General features: G+C 53.6%; 1 protein-coding gene across 1 annotated transcript in view; it reads left to right on the forward strand.

Annotated features, from left to right (window-relative positions):
- Positions 1-23,032, forward strand: part of FA2H (fatty acid 2-hydroxylase) — a 49,602-nt gene extending 26,570 nt beyond the window's left edge. Inside the window, exons 2-7 of the mRNA XM_036088101.2 lie at positions 1,245-1,337; positions 11,096-11,238; positions 11,838-11,944; positions 18,057-18,229; positions 19,666-19,918; positions 21,578-23,032. Coding sequence (XP_035943994.1) covers positions 1,245-1,337; positions 11,096-11,238; positions 11,838-11,944; positions 18,057-18,229; positions 19,666-19,918; positions 21,578-21,657 — 849 coding nt within the window. The 3' untranslated portion in view covers positions 21,658-23,032. The remainder of the gene's footprint in view (positions 1-1,244; positions 1,338-11,095; positions 11,239-11,837; positions 11,945-18,056; positions 18,230-19,665; positions 19,919-21,577) is intronic.
- Positions 23,033-23,614: the final 582 nt, after the last annotated feature.

The following is a 23,614-nucleotide window of genomic DNA, read 5'->3' on the forward strand; positions in this document are numbered from 1 at the left end:
TGATTGGGGGCACTCTGGGATATTTTGAGGCTAGAACGGAACTAGAAGGGACAGGTGTATTATAGGACATTTATATTGGATACTTAGGGAGTTTCATTGTAGGATATGCTATAAAACCCACTCTTCTTCGTCCTTAAGAGGTCATCCAAGATGCCTTTTTAAAGAATTCAAGTATCAGCATGGTGGCCCAGACTAAGATACTGAGCTATCAACCCCAAGACAGAAAGCCTACTTTTACTTGGGTTAATACTGGTTTCCCCCAGAAAAATGCCAGCATCACTGTCACCACCAGGTTCTCTTGGTTCATTTGGAAGCAAAACTGTAAGGATTGTGCCAATAGAAACCCCAAAGGGCTTTCCAAACAGCCTCCCCAGTTCTTGCCATACCCTGCTTCCAAGGGCCCTGCCATGGCCACCAGCACCACGGTTCCCTTTAGTCCCAGGCAGGTCTCCCCTCGGCAAGGGCTCTCCCTGCCCCCCTTTCCTGCAGAAAGACGTGAGTTTCACCTATGCACCGGCCTGCCCTCCCCGGCCTCACCCTGTGTGACGTCAGGGCCAGCTGCAGCTATGTGACCTTCCCAGTACATTCCATTTCCTTCTGACTTGGCTTCTTTGTGACTTCAGTTTCACCTTGAGCCCATCTGGGCACCTCTCTGCCGGTTCCGCCCCACGTACGCTGCTGACCCAGGCATGGGAGTTCCTGGAGGGACCGTGTCCCTCTCTCTGCTGCCTTTCTGATGGGCAGGTGGTCCTAGATGCCCCAGCACGGGCTCTGGCATGATCTTACCAGGAAGGGAGGGAGCTGGTATAGTCATCGGCATGACACGGTGAGGCTGCCAGGTACCCAGAGTGCCACCCTGTGATTCCCTCTGCCTGACACCTGCCAGGGACCTAGAGAGAGAGACTGGCAGGAGTCCCCTTGCCCACAGCGAACCTACTGATGGCTCTCACCTCCCTACCGCCTCTCTGCCAAGCTTCTTTTCTCTCCCGTATCTTTCTCCCTCTTGTTGTGGCAGAAATTATTTTTTTAACAGGAGAAGAAAAGTACAGAGAATAACACAATCAGCGTCTACCTATTTTCAAATGCACTCAGTGTCCTTGATTTCCACCCTACCCGCCCACCCCCGCCCTGCCCCAGTGTGGGGCTCTCGCCAGGCGCCGTGGGGCGGCTCCCTGCTCTCTTCTCCCCCTGCCCCCCACCCCCACCCAGAACCGTAGGTAATCACCTGTATCTTCTCTCCCCAGGGCTCCATGGAGAATGGGACTGTGACCTCTGCAAACACTCAGAAGACAGACCCTTGGATGGAGCCAAAGCTCAAAGTGGTGGACTGGGATAAGGTAGCCGGTGCAGGGCAGGGCGGGGTGATGATCCAGGGCTCCTGGGGCCAGGACGAGAGTGTGTGGAGCCAAAGGGTGTGGTTATTCATAAAGTTTTCCCAAGAGAGATGAGGATGGGGAAGCAGGTGCTCATAGCTCGCAGGCATGATCTGGGGCAGCAAACCCCAGCTGATGGGAGTGGGTGTGGGTGTGGGGAAGCTGTGCACAGGAGGTCTGTGCAGACCCCGGCCCCGAACACCCCAAAGGGCGGTCTCCCACAAGGACCTGGAGCTAAGAAGAGCACGATGACAAGTTCAGAAGGTCCAGACATACCCGCCTTGACCAGCATGCGGGGCAGAGCTGCCCCCAGGTACACAATCACTCTCAGGAGTCACCAGCCCGTACGGGCTCGGGAGCCTGCTGAGGCCAGGGGAGGCAGGGCTGGAGCCATTTACAACATTTGTCTGCCTGGGCGTCGGGGAGGGGGGGATGCCTGGGAGATGCCTGGGAGATCAGGGGGAACCCGACTTGAGTGCCATTTCCCTCCAACCTGGGTTGTGGGACTGTCCCAATCCTGGAGTAGATCTTACTAGGCACATCCATAAACGTACCCTACCTGTGTTAGACACGGAGGACAAGAGACGAACAGGACAGGCCCCAGCCCCCAGGGAGTTCACATCCTGCTGGGAAGGACAGACCACCCTCACCCACAGTTATTACAACATGGGGACACGTGAGAAGCACACCCAGAGAACACAGGTGGCCAGAGGTGGGGAGGACTCCACAAAGCGGACTGTTTCCTGGGCCCCTTTGGCCAGGACCCCAGGAGCTCGGAGACTGTGTCTGTCCCATGGGAATTGGCACTGCTTCTGGGGGAGCCCGTCAGCCCATGGCAAAGACACTTGGGTGCTCTACTAGAGAGGTCCAGACAAGTTGTTCTGGGGCCCGTCCCCCTTGGGGAGGCATGACAACCAAAAGGGAAATGGGCCAGTAAGAGGGAAGCCTTGCCCCACAGCTTGCCCCCAGAGGGCTTACCAGAAGTGGGTGTCCTGACCTCAAGCCCTGGGTTTGGCCACAGGTGCTTGTTGCCCAGGCCAGGGTCTGAGGTTGGGAGGGTCTTGGTACAAGTAGCTGACTTCTCTGGAAGTTTTGGGGGCTTGAGCTTGTTCTGCACATGGGTAGGATGGAGAGGGAGACGGCCAGCTTGAATGGGACAAGGACCCCGGAAGCTGTGGAGTCAGCTGCGGAGGGAGATGAGGAGGAGTTGGAGAGAGGGCAGGACCAGAGAGTGAGCTGCAGGGTGTCCAGCTTAGGGCTCAGGGGCCAGTGGATGGGACCGAAAGGAGCGGTGAAGAAGGATCGTTAGGGCCAGCATCTGTGTGCCTGGCTTGGGGGTTGAGTGTTGGAAAGAAAATACTCTGAGGAGAGAGCCGACCAGGGCTGGGTGCATATGGGCAGCCCTGTGGTGCAGTGGCAAGAAAGAATCATCCTGGAAGGGACGGGGCTGTCGTTAAGAGGCTGCCTGGGGACAAGCAGATCCTGCATTGCTGGCCCTGCCTCCCCCCGCCCCCCCCCCCGCCCCGGGAAGGGTCCTCCGAGTCTCCCCAGGCTACAGGTTCTAGGCTGACCCGAGCCATGTCACTGCATGAGGCAGGGAGAGGAGAAATCAAGTCCTGTTCCGCCATTACCCCAGGCCCCCCGTCCCCACCAGAGGGGAAGAGGGGCCTCCCGCCTGCCTCCCCTCCCAGGCCCTGCTCCTGGCTTCTTGCCCGCACAACCTGACTCACCTTCCCTGCTCCTGTGTCATTCTCTTTCACACGATTTTCTCTCTTCCTCCTCCCCCTCCTCCTGTGTCTCCGCGCTGAGACACACCATGGAGACCTGCTCTGGCAAGGGCCCCCCACCCCCCAGCCCCACTGCGGGCAGTGGGGGTCAGCACAGAGAGTTGGGCTTCCCAGGGAAAGGGAACAGTGCTTTGCTAGCTTTTTCTTATTTTTGAATTCATCTACCACATGGTCAATCCCAGCCCCTTTTGGGGAGGGGAGATGCTGGGAGAGCCCCCAAGTCCCTGGTCTGATTTAAACCCTACATCTGTTTCTGCCGCAGGCCAGGGGCTTGGGTGGGTCCGTTGGGTCTGGACCTTGAGGAGCCGTGGAGAGAGGCCAAGAAGGCAGTAGCTTTGCCTCGGCCGGGCTTCCCCGGGCCGGGGGTGGACTTGCACACCATTCCTGGGGCAGAAGGACTTGCCAGAGTTAACCCTTAGTGTTTTGCATTCAACGGGAGCCCCTCTGGGTGCTGCCGAGGAAGGGAGTCTTAGCTTCCAGAACCCAGCCTCCCTAGCCCTAGAAGCTGGAGGAGGAGTAGGCTGAGCTGGAAAGAGTGAGGGGAAACACAGAAGGGGTACCAGGGCAAAGGGTGGAAAGTTCTAAAAAGGCAGCAGAAAAGGCCCGGAAGTGGTCCAGAGTGCCCCGCCCTGTTTAGAGGTGCGGTGTGGTCGGATTTTCAGGTTCCACGTGGGATTTTACTGGAACAATTTCTAAATCATTCCTTCAATCACTCAGCGGGGCAGGATCCAAGCTTCCTTGTGGGATGAGAAACTACACTGTGGCTTCTCACCCTACATTATGCCCTACTTGTCTCTCCCTCTGTTCTGGAACCCAGCCAGACTGGAGCTTGCCCGGGTACGGGTGGCCCTGGCTTCTAGGCACACCTGTCCTATTTGTCCCACTGCATCTTTTCACCACTGACCGCCCCGCCCCCACCCACGGCAGCCTCCTCCACCCTTCCCACTTTGGGGGCCAGCCTCCCAGGAACCAGATAGAACTGGTGCGGTTTGAGGGGTTTGCAGAACCCCCTGGGCAGCGGGGTTAGCACTGAATTAACGCTTCTTTTATTGAGCTCTAACCACATGCCAGACACTGGGCAGGGCAGTTTAAATATATTATCTATTATCTGATTTAATCCTTTCAGCAACAGGACAGGATAAGGATTAGAATGATCCTGATTTAACTAATGAGGAAAAGCCGAAGTCTCTGGCCCAAAGTGACTCTGCTAGTTGGCTTAGCGGCCCAGCCCGTGGTTACTGAGGAGCCCCCTCCCTTGCTGCGTATCCTGGATCCCTTCCACCCTGACAGCCGGCCCAGAAGAAGAGCCTGTGGCCTGTCCTGGGAGGGGGGCTGGCAGAAGGGAGGGAGGAGGCTGAGGTTCAGGCTTTATCCCCATCCTGCCTTCGGCGAAGCCCGAACTGTTCCAACAGACCGCTCCGGCTCCCCCCGGCTACCAGTGGGTGAGGCCCATTCTCTTCCCCTCGGAAGCAGGTAGAATCATCCAGCCAGGGGTCTTACAAAGCCATATGCAACAGTAGGCTCTCCAGCCCCAGGTCCCCTACACGCACACACAGCCCCACCCACATAATCCTTGGCATCGGGGGCCGCTCCAGGGGTCCCCAGGGCCTACGCAGATGTTGATGTGGGCTACGTGGGTTTAACCTTTCGGGACCCTCAGATAAGTCCCTGAGAACTGGGGAGAAGAGCCCCTGGATCAGAACAAGGGCCCTCTTGGCCAGCCCACATCTGGGGAAGGGTCAACCTCAACACTGCGGGTGCAGGCCTGACTCACCTCCCCACACCCTGTCCCCCGGTCACCTTGGGCCTCCTTTCTCACCTTGACCCTCCCCAGGGTAGGCGTTGAGAGAGTCCAGCTGCCCAGAGAGACCCCCAGAGACCTCCTCAAGGCTGTCCTTGTGGGGCCCAGGTCTCCCGAGTCTCTTGCCTGCTCACCGCCTTGCCCGGAGCTCCTGGCCCCTCTTCTGCAGTGCTCAGCGGTGCTTAAAAATACCTGCCCCCAGAAGGGAAACAGGCAGGTGCGCTGGGTGGTCTCTGCCCTCTGTACCCCTGCGAGGGCAGTGGATGGGGCAGGCGGGGGGTGGGGGGGTCGGGGGGACAGGACATATGCCTGGGTGGCCACACACAGCTCCAGGTCTGTTTATCTGCGAGATGGAGGAAATTATTCCCACCCCGTACGTGGGTTTATTAGGAGGATCTGGAAATGTAGGAAGGGGTATAGAAAGTGTGCTGCTGGTGAAAGACCAGCCGACCTTGCTTTGGGATGGGGGGCAGGGCAGGTGCCTCTGCTGTTCTTCAGCCCCAAGCATTGAGGTCCCACTGACTTTCTGTATGACGTGGCCATACCTTCTCTCTCTCTCTCTGGGGTCTGGCCCTTCACCCCTGCTTCCCGGCCACACTCATCTCTGAACCCTCATGGGGGGAAGCCTGAGGCTACCACTTCCCCTGGGTACAAGGAGGACGTGGGTGGACCGGAACTGCCTCTGTGGACTTGAGCTTGTCCAGCTGGGGGCCCCCGTTAGACTGTAGAGGACGGGCCTGCGGCCACCCCTTAAGGCCACTGTGGGGCCCTCAGAGCCTCTGTGCTGGGGAATTCACAGGCATGGGGGGCCTGAGCCAGCTGATAGGAGGCCTCCCGGCCCTGTGGTTGAGACCTCGGGCTCTGGAGCTGGGCTGGCTTGGGTGCAGGTCCTGTCTGCAGCATAGACCATTGAGCATCTGACCTCAGTCTCCTCATCTGTAGAATGGGGTCGTCTCAGGCTCTAGCTCTCAAAATCACAGCTCGTGTAGGATAATGGACATGAAGGCTAAGCCCAGGGGGCCTATGACAAGGACAAAGAAACAGTAGCTGGGATTCTGGTAGAGCTTCTTGTCCTCACTCTTCTCCTTAGGTCATGGCTGTGGAGGTGGGAGGAACACTGGGCCAGCGGCCCCCTTTCCTCACATGTGCCCTGTCTGGGGCAAAGCAGAGTCCCCACTCACCACTCCTGAGCTGGGGCGGCCCCTGGGAAGAGTTCTGTGCCACCTTGTCCCTGTGCTGCCTGGGAGGAGGGGGACCTGGGGGACAGAGGAGGCCCCCTTCCAACCCTGGTAGCATGCAAGCCCTCCCGTGCTCCCTCTGGGCAGCAGGCTGCCCTTTCCCCCTGCAGGCCTTGCTGCATTCCAAACATAGCCCAGGAGAGCCCTCCCCCTCCCTTGGGTCAGGGGCAGAGCTGGGTGGGGGAGGGGAGTAGGACTTGGGCCAAACTTACCCCCATTTGCATGTGTTTCCTGGGGCCCAGCCTGTTGCACAGGATTTTTGAGTTCATTAAAGGACCCCCACCCCCACCCTCAACAAGCAGTTTCTGGGTATATCTTCACCTTCATCCACACAGCTTTAACTGGGTACCCCTGAGTGAATCACTTGCTGTCTCTGAGCATCAGGCTCCACGTCTGTAAAAGGAGGATTTGCTATTGGGAAGGTAGCTATGGAAGCCCCCACTGCCTGGGAACCGGAAGTGTGGTCAGGGGTCTGTTCTCGCCTCCTTTTCCCCACTCAGCCTCATGCAGAAGCTACAGACCGTTGCCCATGTGTTCCTTGTGTCCCAGAGCCTGAGGAAGTAGGGGTAGGAAGGGTTCAGGACCAGGTGCTGGGAGGGGGAAGAAGAGAGCCATTTGTCTGGGAGGACTAAGGAGCCAAGGGATCATTAGCCAGGGTGAAGGGGAAGTGGAATTTATTTGGATTCCCATCTTCCTATCCCATCAGATTCTGAGCTGTCCTCTTTTACCATCCTCCCTTCTCAAGAGCAGTTCCCAGACAGGTGCCATGTTGGAAATGACCCAGTAAGTGAGTGAGCGGTGCTGGACGTATTAGGACCCAGCTGAGACTTTCTCTGTCAGTGATCAGGACTGGAAGAGAATTGAGAAAAGACACCTCGTCAGTGCATGTACTGTCTAAATCAAGGTTGAGCATATGGTGAATGTCCCATCCCCCAGGAGACTGTGTGGAGCGAAGACTGGCCTGGGGAGTAGGTCAGAGGCAGCCTTGCAACCAACTCTAGACAGCAAGTCTGCCATTTGTACAGTGGCCAGTGACCACTGGTCTACCCAGGAAGGAACCAAAGTCATCTCCAAAGACCAGATGGGCCACAGGACATCGAACAGGAGACCCCTGTGTTCAAGGGGGTGGGGGGCTTAGGGGGCTGGCCCTGACTACCACACCTGAAAACAACCAGCCCTCCTATCTTCTGTCCTATTGTTCTGTTCTCTGCAATAGGGTGTATGATTCAGGCTAGAATTCCGGTTTGCTGCTCACCTAGACATTCTTCCTGTGTCGCAACTGAATTAAGCTTATAAGTCCTATGCTGTTTTCTACTCACTTTATGAAATAAGGGCAAAATGGATCAATAGGTAAAAATTTGCCCAAACCACTGCTAGGCTGAGAGAGGGGCCTGCCTGGTCATACCACTGTGTTATAGCTAGAAACATTCACTGTCTAAGTTAGCTAAGTTTGAATTACATGTACAAATGAAAAAAGGCATTGAATGTTGTGTGTAACATGTGAAAATGGAACATAGAAAATCCAGGGGTTTCATTCAAGATAGATGGTGATAAGTTAAGGATGCATATTATCCTTAGAGCAGCAACTGTGGGAAAAATACAAAAGGGCATAGCTAAAAAGCCAATAGAGATTATAATATAGACTATTTCAGGGCACCTGGGTGGCTCAGTCGGTTAAGCATCTCTCATCGACTCAGGTCATGATCTCCGGGTCCTGGGATTGAACCCCACATCAGGCTTCCTGCTCAGCAGGGAGTCTGCTTCTCACTCTTTCTCTCTCCCCTCCCTATTACTCGTTTTCTCTCTCTCTCTCTCAAATAAATAAAATCTTTTTAAAAAATATTTCTAAATACTTGATTAATGCAAACAAGACAAGAAAGGAAGGCAGAGGAGACAGTAGAAAAGAAACAGCAAGATGGTAGACCTACCCCAGCATTAAATGTAAATGGACAAAACACTCCAATTAAAAGGTGGAGATTGTCTGACTAGATTAAAAAAGCAAGACCCAACTATATGCTGTCTTCAAGAGATGCACTTTAAATGTAAAGACATACGCAAGAGGAAAGTAAAAGGGTGGGAAAAGATAGACCATGCAAACACCAAGCATTAAAAAAGCCCAGTAGTGGTTCCATTAAAATCAGACAAAGTGGGCTTTGGGACAAGGAATATTACCAGGGACCAAGATGGCTATTACCCCATGATAAAGGAGCCAATTCATCAAGAAGACATAACTGGGCAACCTTGGGCAAATTATCCAGCTTCATTTCCCATCTGCAAAATAGCAATAATAACAGTACCTGCCTAGTTAGGGGTATGGTGAGGATCAAATTATTTAATCCCTTCTTTTTCTTTTTTTTTTTCCTCAAATTATTTAATTCATATAACATGTTTAGAACCTTGCTTGGCACATGACAAATGCTCTGCGAACGTTAGTTCTCAAGGTAATTGCAGTTGGAACAAAGCCTCAAGCTCTCACCATGACCCTGGCTTTGCTTCCTCTGAGGTGGGGCTCTGTGGGTTGCTGCAAGATAAGGTGTAAATACAGGCCACTAGCTGGTTCCTCCAGTCCTTTTTCTGGGTAGTGGTGGTGCTATGTGCGTGCATGTGTAGAGACATGAGGCAGAGGAATGGAGAGAATGAGACAGCCTGCACCCAGTGAATCTGTTTGCTATGAGACCCAAGGAAGAAAGTCAAGGAGGCATGGGGACTGGGGCCAGGAAGGGAGCAGGCACCAGGTGGAGTTTGGGTGATTGCCTGGTATGACTGGTGCTGAATGGGATGGCTCCAGGCTGACCTGAGTCATCTCCTAGCCTGAGAAGCAGGAAGGCAGCCACTACGTGGGAATTACCGAGTTCACATGGCAGGAACCACAAAGAACTTTGGGCCTTTCCCCCGGTCACAGGCAAGAAGAATGCCCAGTGAATCCCCTGCTTGCCCCAAGGCCCCTATGCCCCTGCTCCAAGGCAGTGACAGTGGGTCTGGTTTCACCTGTGGCAGGGCTGGGAGATCTGCTAAAGCTACGCGAGCTTTGGCAGGGAGGTCTGGGCAAGGATGACATTCCAGCCAGGGATGCGGGAAAACAGGTCTCTGAATCACTGTTGACTCCTTCTCCCAGGCTCGAGAGCTCTCCCTCCATGTACACCTCCTTTTCCTCTCCTTTACTCTCCTGACACTATCTCTCTTCTCACCCTCAGTGGCCACCTACCTCCCTTATATTGGAGATTTACTGGCACCCACCACTCACTGGGCACATCTCACCCTCTCTCCTATTGTGGGTGGTAGGTCAGAGCACACCGGCTTTATAGAGGTGAGAGCCTAGGAGCTCCAAGAGGTAAAGGCACTTGCCCACTTCTGATAAATGGCAGAGTCTGTCTTTGAAGGTGGTCCCTCACTACAAATTAATTGTTCTTTACCAGTTTTAGTTTACTGATTTTGGTCCAGATTAATCTTCTTCAATACACGGACTTTCAGAAATCTTTAAGAGCTTCCCATTGCCTAGAGCTGCAGCTTCTAAGTTTTTTTGATCTTGCATCCCTATGAGTAAAACATTTAGAGCACATTCTCCATTCTATGTCCATTTTAATTTTCTATAAATTATTTGCATGTGCTAACGTACTCTTGTATCATGTACATTAGAAAATATTCATATGTGGTTTAAAGATGAGATAAATATATCACAAATAGAAGGGGTCTCTAATATTCTCTCCCTGCATCTGTGGATCAGCCTGTGAGTACCCCTAGGATATGTATACATCCCTACCTTGGAAACAGTTGGCCTGGAGGAAAAAGTGCCAAGTCGTGGGCCTGGTACGGGGTGTTCTGCCATCTAACGCTGTCAGGAGATTTCTTTCTACTGCCCTGCGGATCAGTGTCAAGGTACCAGGTGGGCCACAGTCATTCTCAACTCCGTGTCTCCCTCTACACCCTTCCCCTCTCCTCCTTTCCGAGTCCTCCATGTTGTGTGAGCTCTAGCCCAACGCCTGGGTTTTCACAAAGTCTTTCTCTTCGACCCTGGACCCAGGCATTTGTACCAGTCATTCTGCCTCCTGATCTCAGCCTACCTGCATCACCACTAAACAATCTCGCCTGGCATGTTTCGTGTTGCCGAGCACTTTAGGCAGGTACTATTATTATTACTTCCATCTCATAGCTGGGGAAGCTGAAGCTCAGAGAGGTCAAGTAATTTGCCCAAGATCACACAGTAAGTGATGGAGCCAGGATCTGTACCTGGACCTGACTCTAGAGTCTACTCTGATTAAGCACTAAGCTAGATAAAGCAAAGATGATCATTTATATTCCTGCTTATTTTTCTCAGCAGCTTGCATAAAAATACATACACACATGAAATATCAAGCAAATTTTTGAATGAATGAATGAATGAATGAATGAATCACTCAACATCAAGAAGAAAGCCCATGGTAAAAGGGAAAAGGCCTCTCTTATTACCAGTACAGAATGTATTGGTTCCTGTACCTAAAGAGTCTTGGGAAGGACTTCAGGCTTCAGGCGTGGCTGAATCTGGGTGTGCAGGTGTCATCACCCAGATTCAGTGTCTCCAGCTCCTGGTTTGGCTATCCTCTGTGTTAACCAAGTCCTCAGGTAGGCTCTGCTAGCAACTCCAGGGTCATGCCCTGCCCATTTAGCATCTCCAGCAGGAGGAAAGAAAGGGTGACGGCTCATTGCACCAGCTCAGGTCATGGGCCTGTCTTAGATCATATTTCCATGACCAGGGGGGCTGAGATGAGGGGCTTGGTCAGTTCTGGGATCATCAAAGTGGAAGGGTGGGTCGTGCCATACAGATCCCGCGAGCTGAGGTGGAGGATGGGGATTGGGATATTGGAAGAACGAGTGTGCACAGGTGTGAATATCAAGTCCACTTGACTTTGTCTCTTGCAGGATTTGGTAGACTGGCGGAAGCCCCTACTGTGGCAGGTAGGCCACTTGGGAGAGAAGTATGATGAGTGGGTCCACCAGCCAGTGATCAGGCCCATCCGTCTCTTCCACTCTGACCTCATCGAGGCCCTCTCCAAGAGTGTCTGGTGAGCCCTGCTCTGGGCCCATGGTGGGCTGTCCCTCTCTCCTGACGCTGCCAGTCAGATACAGAAGGGGAAGGGGCAACTGGGGCCCTCCCCAGAGCCCAGAGCTGTACTATAGCTCTTGGGGGATAGTGGAACATGCCATAGACATAATCTATTCCTCTGCATGGCTTGTCCATTGAGTGAGTGGCAACCTAACATGTAGCCAAGAACCACTTTCAATGTCACCCCTGTTCTAGTCCAAACTCTTTGAGGATTTTCCAGCTTCTAAAGCCCACGGGAATTATTTTGCCTGCAATTGGCTCCTTTGCCACAAGAGGTCAGCATCTATCCAGCTGCACAAAGTCTAGCCACAGGCATGCAGTTCTTTTCTGCCAATAACTTCTCTCCGAGAGAGAAGCAGATAGACTTACAGTCTCTCTCTTCTTTTCTCCTCCCCGCCCCAAAGCAGTGTCCCTTTGGCCCTATGTCTCCATATGCTTTCTGTATAGGCTTTGGTCTCATTTATCCCTTCCTCTAGTTGAGAGATGCATCTCTGGGGAAGCTGGACGCTGTCGAGCCCCAGTGCATGTATCTCTCTTACCCTGATGGCTCTCCTGCAGGTACAGTGTCCCTATCATCTGGATGCCCCTGATGCTGTACCTCAGTTGGTCCCACTACCGAACCCTCGCTCAGGGCAACGTTCGACTCTTCGAGTCCTTCAGCACAGGTAATGTTGGTTCCTTCCCAGAGGCAGGAGATTGCAGTGCCGTCTCCAGTCCTGAGTTTCGAAGAATATAGAACCCCAAGCCACATCCCAAACATTTGTAGATGAGACCTATCTGTAGCAATAGACTTCCAAAGAACAATGTCGGACTCCCCCCACCCCAACCCCAAGTGGATAAAGGAAACAAAACAAAACAAAACCAGCAACATGTTAGCAGAAACTAAATGAAATCATTTCATAGCAGTAAAGGAGAGGGCTTCTTGCTGAGTCTAGTGCTGGAAAATGTGTGACTTGGGATGGTCAAGAAACTGAATGAAATCATTTCACTAGGTGCACAGCCGGGAGCTGGACTCACAATGCTCCGCGAACACAGCACAGATTAGAACCTGGGCGAGAAAGATGTGGGAGTATTCTACCGTGTTCCCTGGGCAAAGGCCCATGCAGCAGAACCCCTGACCACTGCTGAGCACTTACCACAGGCCAGGCCGACTGCTTTCCAGGGACCATCTCCCTTAACCCTCCCAGCCTTCCCTCGAGAGAGGTACTGTCATCATGCCCTTTTAGAGATGAGATGGTGCACCTCAGACAGGTCAAGTGAGGGATTCAGGTCACATGGCTAGGACGGGCTTGGGTGTGGCCACTTCTGCCAGCCTGCCTCCCAAGCTTACTGCCCTCCTTGTGCGCCTAGGAACAAGCCACCTGCCCAGATGGTCTCCTGCCCTAGCACAGCTGGCCTCGGGGAGGTGCCTAGCCCCCAGGGGGTGGCTCAGACCGAGGCGACGTTGGGGGACAGGCAGGAGAGGGCTGCTGGGAGTCGTTGAGGTGGGCTTTCCTCTCCTGATGGCACGTCACATTCCTGACTGTGGGCCGTCAGAGCCCCCCCCCCCCCCCCGCCTGCCAGACACGGGCTCCTTCTCCCCACACTCCAAGGCTTCATTCCTGCCCATCTCTGCTGGGAGTGGCAAGCTGAGGGCCTGAATGGCTTAGGCAAGAGGGGCCAGGAGGCCGCAGTGGTGAGAGCCTCCGTTGTCCCAGCTGGCCCAGGCTGGGGTGCGAGATGGACAAGCTGCAGGAAGCCCCCCAGTGCCCGGAACTGCTCCCGCGCACCGCGGGTTAACGCGCCCGCCCTGCAAGCCAAGGTTACCCTTTTCTGCCCACGCTGAATAGCTCAGGCACAGCACGGGGCTTGTTGCTCAGAAGGGCTGCTCACTGAATCGCCCACTGTCCACCCGGCGCTGCTCTAACAATCACCAACAGTGGCCGGGCCGCCAAGGCCGGCAGCCGGAGGGGGTGGGGGACGCCAGAGCTTTGGCCCAGGTCCCTCTGCACGATTCCTCCAGAGATGCCACTCGGTACCAGCTCCGGCCGGATGGGCCGACAGGGCTGATGCTGGGGTGAGGGGGTGGGCAGAGACTTGACCTATAGGAGGGGACTCTTCTGCGTGCAGGGAGAGTGATTTGAGGGCTGGGTCCGAAGGCAGGCCTCTGCAGAGAGCTGAACTGTGCTATCTGATAGAGGTCCAGGGTAGAGTCTGTGACTGCAAGGCCAGCAATGATTGCATGAGAGAGAGGTGTCCACAGCCCTCCCTCATCCCCTAACTCATCAAGCGAGGCACAGACCCCATGCAGAGAGGACAAGAACCACAGAAGGAGGGGAGGGGATGCTCAGCAGGATCCCAGTGCAGCTGCTGGACAGAGGGTACACGGGAATACAGGCAGACAAGTCAGGGTGCCAAGGAGCCGGAGAAGCTGAATGGAGGTACCAGTTCAATGCTGAAATTCCTAGACGCGTGTGTGAAAATGCTTGGAAAGGCAGAGGGGTTCTGCAAATTTAGGATGGCCCCCAGAGTGGTTCCTGGGAGCAGGTTAGAGTGAGGACCACGCCAGAACCATGGCCAGGCAGCACCCTTGGGTTGCAGGCCACCCCCTGGGGATGCAGGCCGCCACCGGGACTCTGTGGTGGGAGCCCGAGCAAAGGTCAAGACCAAAGTCTGTGGCCAGGGAATGTTCCTGCATGTCCAGTCCCTTCCCTGCTGCCAAGAGAGCTAAGCAGCAAGGTAGGGCTCCTGCACTGTGGGAGGGGGGAGGCAGGGGGCTGGGCTGGGAACCTCCTTCTTCAACCAGGGACCCTCCAGAACTCTACAAGGAGCATTAAGACAAGGTGGGCACAAGTTAGAACTTAGATGTATTTTGCCTCACACTTAAATTTAAATGGTCCCATTTGAAAATCACAGAGGCTACTTATTATATATGAGGAGCATATTATTATCAGTATTAACATATAATTATATATTAGTCTTACTATATAATATATATCCTCATCATATAATCAGGTATTCTGTTTCCTCCATCCTAACAACAGCCTTTCATGGTAGGTAGGATATTTTACTGTTGAGAAAACACCGAGGTGGTGCAGAGCCAGGATTTGAACCCAGGTCTGCAAATCCAAAGCCTGTGTTCAGTGTACTTCACCAGAGTGTTCTGAAGGACCCCCAGAGGTGTCAGAGCTTCCCCGGAAGGAGGGCTTTCTTTCCTACCTGAGCAGCCCCACCAAGGTCGGACGGCCTCTCACACAAAGCTGTTAGGCAAGCATCTTGTACCAAATGTGGACACAGCTTAGGTTGACATCCTGATGAACTTCCACCCGCTGAGCTCACCTCTGTGGGACAGTCATCTGCAGAGCTGCAGTTTAGGAAAAAGTGGACTGAGGAGCAAGCCAGACTTCCGGTGCCAATTGCTAGGGATTTGGCTGGAAGGCCCTGGGTGGGGGAGGGGTTGCAGAAGGCCACTGCTCCCTCCCCCAACCCCACTGAGTCAGCAGTCAGCAGTATGGTCCCATTTGAGAAGCCTTCAGGGCTCTCTTATGGTTACTGCTCACCCTTTCCCCCACCCCGCAGCTCGGCCTGGGACAAAAGGTCAGGTTCACATTGGTCCTTCATTGTTTTGTCGAATGGGGCTGGGCCTAGATTCTGTTTCAAAGAGCCAGAAGGTCACCTCCTCCCCCTGCCTTCCTGGGCTTTCTTCCTTCCCCAGCAGCCACCTGTGGTCATCCACGAGGGGCCCACTCTGCCCGTAAAATGGGGACGAAGGGTAAAACAGCCACAGTGCAGCGTGAAAAGCATGATGTGAAGGGCGGGGCAGGAGCTCCGAAACCAGCCCAGGTGGGGATCAAGGGCATCTTCGGAGGCTTCTCGAGGCAGACACCTGGGCTGAATCTCCAAGGATAAGGGGGCAGGGAGGGAAGTAAAGAAAATATGAGCAAAATTAGGCATATGGTGAGAGTGGGGAGGAAGGAGGATGAGGTACATCTAAGGAGCCACAAGGGCTCTGATTTGGCCCCAGGACAGGTGGACAGGGAAACGAGGCAGGGATGTGGCCGGCAGCACGGGTCTCGAGGGACTTTGAGTGCCCTGCTGGGGGTTTGCACTTTACCTTAAAGGTAATGAGGCACCATTGAAGAGTTTGAACAGTGCACGGACACAGGGGATTGGGATGGGAGGCAGATGCCTCACTGGGCAAGAGGTGATAAGGTGGTAGGAGATTTAAGAGCAGTGAATCGACCGGAGAGATTTTTTAAAATTGAGATGAGAATCCCATAACATAAAGTTAACCATTTTAAAGTGATCAATTCAGTGGCATTTAGTACATTTGTGACGGGGTACAGCCACCGCCTCGGCCTAGTTCCAGAACATTTTCACCACCCCAAAAGGAAACCCCGTGCCCACTGAGTAGTCGCTCCCCATCTCCCCTTCCCTCAGCCCCTGGTAACCACCAAATATACCTTCTGCCTCCATACATTTGCCAATTCTGGACATTCCATACAGGTGGAATCGTACAACATGTGGACTTTCATATCTGGCTTCTTTTACTTTGCCAAGAGATGTTAAAGAGGGAGAACCCACAGGGTCTGGTGCCTGGGTGGATGCAGGAGGGAGGGATAAGTTAAGCCAACATGTGGATGTTGGAACCTCTGGCTGAGGAAGAAACCCAAGAGGAGCAACCTAGGGTGACAGGATGGGCAGGAAGAAGTGGAGGAGGATTGGCCTCACTTCACAGCTGTTGACTTTGGGGGCCTGTGGACAGCCATCTGGAGGTGCCCAGGAGCCAGTGGCTGCCCAGGACCGGGGTGAAGGTGGAGCTCTGGGTGGGGATGGAGGCGGGGGGGGGGGGGGAAGGGTGGCCTGTGGGTGTGGCCGACTTCTAGGATCCAGTAGAGAGTGTGCGAGAGTAGAGGATCAAGGCTCTGATGCTGGGGACAGAGGCAGCATTTCCATGATGGCACCTGACAAGGGGCATCTAGAGAAGAGGAGAAAAGCCAAGCGACCCAGCAGGCGGGGAGAGGAGCTGTGTATTCTAACTATATCGGTCGTAGATCCTTCAAGAATCTGAGAAGCTGTGGACGGTCTCCCCTGAAACAGCGCACAAAAATCAGAAGATTAAATTTAGTTACGATATGACCCAGGAACTTCACTCCTAGGTTTATCCCCAGGACAACGGAAACCACGCCCACACAAAAACTTGTACTTGAATGCTCATAGCAGCATTTACCGTAATAGCCCCAAAGTAGAAACAGCCCAGATGTCCATCAACTGAGGAACGGATAAACAGAGGTGGTACATCCATACAAATGGAAAAATATTCAGCCTTGAAAAGGAATGAAGTCCAGATCCATGCTACAACATGGATGAGCCTTGAAAATAGTATATGTTAAAAAAGCCAGTCATAAAAGACCACACATGGTAGGATTCCGCTTATATGGAGTGTCCAGCATAGGCAAATCTGTAGACCTAAGGCAGGTTTGTGGTTTCCAGGGGCTGGGAAACAGCAGGAGTGCGGAGGAATGAGGAGTGACTGCTAACAGAGACAGGGTTTCTTTTTGGGGTGATAGAAATGTTCTAGAATTGACCACTGATTGGTTGCACAATACTGAATATATGAAAGAAACCACTGAATTGTACACTTTAAGGGGGTGAATTGTAGGATATGTGAATTATATTTCAAGAAGGCTGTTACTTTTCAAAAGGGAGAGGAAGCCTGGCCAAAGCAATGGCTTATGGAGGAAAGTATAACTCGGAATGAGAATAGGCGTGGAGAAAACGGTGACCGGAGCTGGTGTCCCTGTGAAGCCAAGAGTGAATGGGGACAAGAAATGAGAGCTTCCAAGACTGTCATCAGAGGGTTGGGGGTGGGGAACCTCACACTTGATGACAAGTCCATCTCTCCGGTCTTCTGGTCTCCAGGCGAATCATCTTCAGGTTTTCCACGTCTCCCTCGTATGCTATGATTTCAAGTCTTGTCTGTTGAGATTTCTGTACTTGGGTTTTTCTGTCCCTCCTGCCCCTCCCTCCCCCATCCCTTTTTGTTAAAACATCTTTCATCAATAGTCCCCTGGTCTTAGTTGGGGACCCTCCCTCTCCCCAATGCCACTAAAGCAAGGTCACCCTTCCCAGGCATGTCAGCCATTTGGACTGCTTTAACAAAACATCGCAGACTGGGTGGCTTATAAAAAACAGAAATTGATTGCTCAGAGTTCCAAAGACTGAAAGTCCAAGATCAGGATGCCAGCCTGGTCAGGTGAGGGGCCCCCTTGCAGGTCCCAAACTTCTTGTTATATCCTCACATGGCCGAAACAGGGAGGAGCTCAGTGGGGTCTCTTTTATGAGGGCACTAGTCCTGTTCGTGATGGCTCCACCCTCATGACCTAAGAGCCCCCCAAAGGCCCCACCTCCCAATACCTTCCCATTGGCAGTGAGGTTTCGGTTCACATAAGAATTTGGCGGGGAGGACACTCGGACCACAGCACCAGGGAAATTTCCAGCACTGGCAACAGCTGCTCCTCCTAGTCCCCCCAAGGAAGATCTCAGACCTCTGGCCGGCAGCACCATTGTTCCCTGAGAGGACCCCTCCCAGCCCAGGACAGATCCTCACGGCCTCCTTCCCATTTTGACCCAAGAGCCCCATCCAGTGTGGCCCGGCCCCACAGCTGCTGGACGGAGAGCAGCTACTCCCAAGGTGATGGGGCAGAGAGACAGGACGCCTGGAGCCACCAGCCATCACTGCCCCCCGGGGCCGTCTGCCCTGACTCCGGCCTCTCTCTCTCTCCTGCCGTTCTGCAGAGTACTCGGTAGCCATGCCTGAGTCTGTGTTCCCGGGCCTCTTCGTGCTGGGGATGCTCCTCTGGAGCCTGCTAGAGTACCTCATCCACCGCTTCCTGTTCCACATGAAGCCCCCCAGCGACAGCCGTTACCTCATCATGCTGCACTTCATCTTGCACGGCCAGCACCACAAGGTGAGCGGGCAGCCTCCTGCCTGGGGCCTGGCAGCTGTCCCCAGTGCAGGGGGGCCGCAGGTCTTTGTGGGGGTCAGCTGGGGAGCAAGAGGCAATCAGGGCACTCCATGTTGCTCGGAGGGGTGACTGGGTCCCCATCTGACCTGGGCGTGGGCTTCGAGAGCGTGCATGCCTGCCCACTGTCCTTACTAATGCCAGGCACGCTGCAGGTACATTTCAGAGATCATCCTCACAGCAACGAGTTCATTCATTCATTTGACAAATGTTTACCCAGTGCTCACCATGTGCGGGCACTGTTCTAGACACCGTTGGGCAAAGCAGTAAAAAGTCGTGGCCCTTGGGGAGTTTCCTTCTGAAGATGGTGCCACAGTTCTCCCCATTCCACAGAGCAGCAAACTGAGGCTTGGAGAAATTAAGAAACTGAGGAACTTGCCCAGAGTCACACCTGGCACAGCCAGGAGGTTGTGCCCCGTTCTGTGAACTCCAGAGTCCGTGTGCTCAACCCTCCACCACCCTGGGGCTCTTCGGGGACAGACAGTATGTCATCCAGAGGCTGGGAGCAGAAGCCAGGGCTGACCGAGGAGGCTGCATCCCCCTGGCTGCCTCTCAGTTCCTGCATCTCAGTTCCTGCACGGTGCTGTTCTCTGCCTCTCCCGGGGCATCCCTTCCTTCTTTTCTCCTTCCCCCCTTCCCTCCCTTCCTGCCTCCTTCTTCGAGGAGCTGGTCCTGGGGTGAGGGAGGCCCACATCAGCACATTGCTCTGTGGCTATCACCTGCTTTCTCTTACTCTTCCCCCCCCCAGCCCAGAGAGGGTCTGTCTCTTCTCAGAATACTCACCAAGGCGTCTCTGAAATCTTACCCCTATGCCTGGCCCTTGGCTTCTGAAGCTCCAGAGCCTGATGCTTGGCTCTTTTGTCTGGTTCACTGTGACTACACCCCCTTGGAACCAAGAAGGGCTCCCATTAGGATGTAGGGATGGGGAGAACGTATCCATGAACACTTCCAGTACCATTCCTCCCTGTGGGCCTGCATTAACCTCAGCTTGCTGGAGTGCTGCCCTCCCGGACAACGTCAGGCCTCAGTCTGGTGGTGGGGCTCCTCTCTAGCACTTTGCAAATTCCAGAGCCAAAGTGGCCTCATGAGCATAAAGCAGGACTCTGAGCCGTGAACATCCCGTCCACCACCATATACTTGGACAGGCTTCCAGGTCCCATCCTGGCTTGGAAATTGGGAGCAGGACAGTCTCTCGAGGGCTCTCAAGCATGGTGGCCTGCCCTCCCCAAGGCCACCAAAGGTGCCAGGCCCCCCCCATGCGTGACAGGCTGCTGCCACCTCGCTGGAATGGGCGGGCTGCTCTGCCTCTATCCTCTGCCTTTCTGAGACTACAGGCAGGCCGGCCCGGCTGTCTTCTGACATGTGAGCCTCTCCATCCACAGGCACCCTTCGATGAATCCCGCCTGGTCTTCCCCCCCGTGCCGGCTTCTCTGGGCATTGCCTTCTTCTATGTAATCCTACGGCTCCTCCTGCCCGAGGCGGTGGGGGGCACTATGTTTGCCGGGGGCCTCCTAGGCTACGTCATCTATGACATGATCCATTACTACCTGCACTTCGGCTCGCCGCACAAGGGCTCCTACCTGTACAACATGAAGGCCCACCACGCCAAGCATCACTTTGCACATCAGAAGTCAGGTGAGGCCCGCACATCCCTGCCTCCTCCATTTGCTTACTTATTTATTTGACAGCCACCACTGAGCCCCTAGCAAGGGCCAGGCACTGTTCTGGGTACCGGAGATCCACGGTAAGGCTAGTCTGGGGCTCCCACCCTGCTCACTGGGAGACAAACAGGAAATCAATAAATTAGCAAAGATAATTTTAGGCAGTGTTAAGGGCCACAGAGAAAAGAAACCAACAGGATGTGGGGGAGGGTCCAGCTCTGTCTAACAAAATATAATGCGAGTCACAGATGTGATTTTAAATTTTCTAGTAGCTACACTGACAAGTAAAATTAAACAGATAGAATTAGTTTTTTCTAATTTTTTAAAAGATTTTTATTTATTTATTTGAGAGAGAGAGAGAAGAAGCACGAGCAGGGGGAGGGGCAGAGGGAGAAGTAGGCTCCCCGCTGAGCAGAGAGCCCAATGCAGGACTTGATCCCAGGACCCCTGGGATCATGACCCGAGCCAAAGGCAGACGCCCAACCAACTGAGCCATCCAGGCACCCCAGATATAATTAGTTTTAATAATATATTAAGCCAAATACAACCAAAATATCATCATTTCAACCTGTAACCAATATAAAAAATAGCTAATGAGATATATTACATTCTTTGTCGTATATCAAGTCTTCGACATCTGGTGTGTACTTTGCACTTAGAGCACATCTCGATTCAAGTGCTAAGTTTTCATTAGAAATACTTGATCTATATTTAGAGTTTATAAAAATTGACTATAAAAAAAGCCAAAAAAGTAGATTCATATATGTGAGTTGTCATAAACGTGCTTAAAAGTTTTCCAGTAACTCAATCAGCACTGCGTTTTCAAATTGAAATTTAAGTCAATTAAAATATTTTGTTTTATTTTTTTATTTTTTTTTATTTATTTACGAGAGAGAGAATGAGAGAGAGCACGAGAGGGAGGAGGGTCAGAGGGAGAAGCAGACTCCCTGCTGAGCAGGGAGCCCGATGTGGGACTCGATCCCGGGACTCCAGGATCATGACCTGAGCGGAAGGCAGTCGCTTAACCAACTGAGCCACCCAGGCGCCCCTAAGTCAATTAAAATAAAATGAAATTAGGAATCTAGTGCCTCCATAGCTCTAGCCACGTGGTAGGTGCTCAGCAGCTACATGGGCCAGGGGCTCCCACCTCGGACAGCACAGCACTGGGTCGAGTGGTCCAGGAAGGTGTCTGTGCAGAGCTGTCTTTACTGCTGAGGCGTCACTAGGAGGAGCCAGCATCCAGTGTCTGGGGAAAGAGTATCCCAGGAGCAACAGGTGCAAAGCCTCTGTTCCAGCCTCTGAAGCAGGAATGAACTTGGCATCTCCAAAGAGAAGGAAGAGGCTGAAGTGTGAGAGAGAGAGAGGGCAAGCATCAGACGGGGGCCAGGCTCTCCCCAGAACTCAGGACGGATAAGGAACTTGGGTTTATTCTAATGGCATCCTCGGGAGACTAGAAACACAAGTACCGGGCTCTGGACTTCTGCCAGGATGGCCCTGAGAGTTGGGAAGGCCAGCGGGGACAGATGTTCAAATGTTGCCTACGCGCTGGCCCTCCCTAGGCTCCCTTCCCGAGGAAATCCCTCGCACTTCTTCACCACTGCCTCATATTCTCCCCATTTGTCTCCCTCTCTAGGATATGGCATCAGCTCTAAATTGTGGGATCACTTCTTCCACACCCTTATACCGGAAGAACCCCACCTGAAGATGCAATGACAACTCCCAGCCCCACCGTCCTGCCCTCAGCCCGGCCGTGGCCCCTGCCCCACCCCCAACCCCCATCCAGACCCTGCAAAGAAGGTTTGCTTGGCCAGGCAGGACAGGCTTTGTCAGGCCTTTGTGCCTGGTGGGGGTGCTGGGGAGACCAGGAAGACTGGGACTGACCCTGAGACGGCTGTCCTGACCCACCAAGTAGCTCTCAGGGACTAGCGCTTTCCTGGAGCATTCCAGCCTCTCCACAAGCATCCCTGCCCTGAGCCTTAGCCCACGGGACTGCTTCAGGACCTGGTCAACGGGGAGTTTTCCAAGGGGAATGAAGGAAACTGACCTCTGGGGCCAAGCCTGTGTCCCACCTGTGTCTTACATCTTGGACTCGTAGGACACCCCTCCCCCCGCATGGTGGAGCTGCAAAGAGCGGGTCTGCAGGGCCCGTGTCCTCGTCTTCCTCACCTTCCCTTCCTAGGGAGGGTTTGGTGGCTCTTGCTGTTCTCCTGATGAGTGGACAGCACTGAGGTGGATGAAGGGCTCTCACAAGAAGAGACAACATGATGCCTCCCACAGGCCACCTCCAGTTCCTTTGCCCCAGCCAATCACCAGTTGTAGCACCATATGCTTCGGGCTGCAGCTCATCCAACACCCACACGCGTGGCCCTCACCTGCCCGTGCAGATGGGCCCGGGGTCGCCGGCATGGCCTCGAAGCTGACGGGAGCCCAGGCCCCTTTCTTTAGGAACCACCAGCTTCTCTAGCCCTCCTCCCGCCTGCCTTCAGAATCACAAAGCTTTTCCCCAGGGGAGGCTAAAGAGGCCTCTCTGTGGGTGGGAGCCCCACCCCATGTCTGGCCATTCTTGACCTCCCCCTGGAATAGGTGGGCCTCTACCCCCCTCACTCAGGACCCTTCCAGCTAGTGCCTCCTTACACCAAGAAGGAGCCTTCCTGCGTGCCTTATCTCCCTCTCCTTTTGCTTCTCTGCACCACCCCCAGCAGATGAGGTTCCCGCCCCTTCTTCCTCATAACCAAAACCCTCACTGCTCATAAGAGAGTCTTATTTATAAACCATATAAATGCCCTTAGTCTGGCCCCAGACCAAGTAGCTGCTCAGACTGCCTTATCTAATCCTGTATGTCAGGCTTATGTAAAAAAATTTTGTCCTGTTCTTGTGTCCTTCTTACCCACAAACCGTTACTACTTGAAATTTTCTGAAAACTCGCCGAGTGTAAAGGCTAAAGAGCAGTGTGAGGGATCCTGTGATTTGTACTGTTTACTGTGGAGTTATTTAAAATTTTCAGAATAAATATGCAAACTACACTTGTGAAATAAAGGTGTAAATAAATTGTATATTTTGAAAAATAAAAACGCTGAAAATCAACAAAGTTTGTTGCTCTTGTTGATGGTGCCTCACCAGATGTCATGGGCTCGGGGAGGGGCGGCCGGCTGGGGGACGGCGGTGGCTGGTCCAGCGGGGAGGGAACATTTATTTTATCACTGACCAGGCTGTGTAGACTTGCGGGAGCATCGTGATGGTCAAAAGCTCACCAACTCTTACCCTCTTACTCGGTCTTATTACTGTTTTAAAATTCTCTGCAGACCACACCGCCCCTCTCTGCTGGCGCCTGGGGTGGAGGTCGGAGGGTTGTCACTCCCACCAACTGCCTGGATACACCACCGCCGAGGCGCTCCTTCTGGGGTTCATCAGACCCCAACTGACATGCCAACGGGCTTTCCTAAAGCAAAGGGGGAAGGCTGTGACAACAAATGCCCGCACTGGGAACGAGAAATTCAGGCTAGCTCAGGGCAGGTAAAAGAGTTTCTCAAGAGGTCTTCTCACCCACGTCAGTTCCCACCTGGGGAACCTGTCCTCCACACTCAGTGTCTGACTCAACCGGTCTGGCGGCGGCGGACTGGGTTTGCCCGCCCAAAGAGGCAGAACCGGAAGTGGAACGGCACCGGAAGAG

The sequence above is a fragment of the Halichoerus grypus genome, chromosome 15 (assembly GCF_964656455.1).
Source record: "Halichoerus grypus chromosome 15, mHalGry1.hap1.1, whole genome shotgun sequence".
Lineage (NCBI taxonomy): Eukaryota > Metazoa > Chordata > Mammalia > Carnivora > Phocidae > Halichoerus > Halichoerus grypus.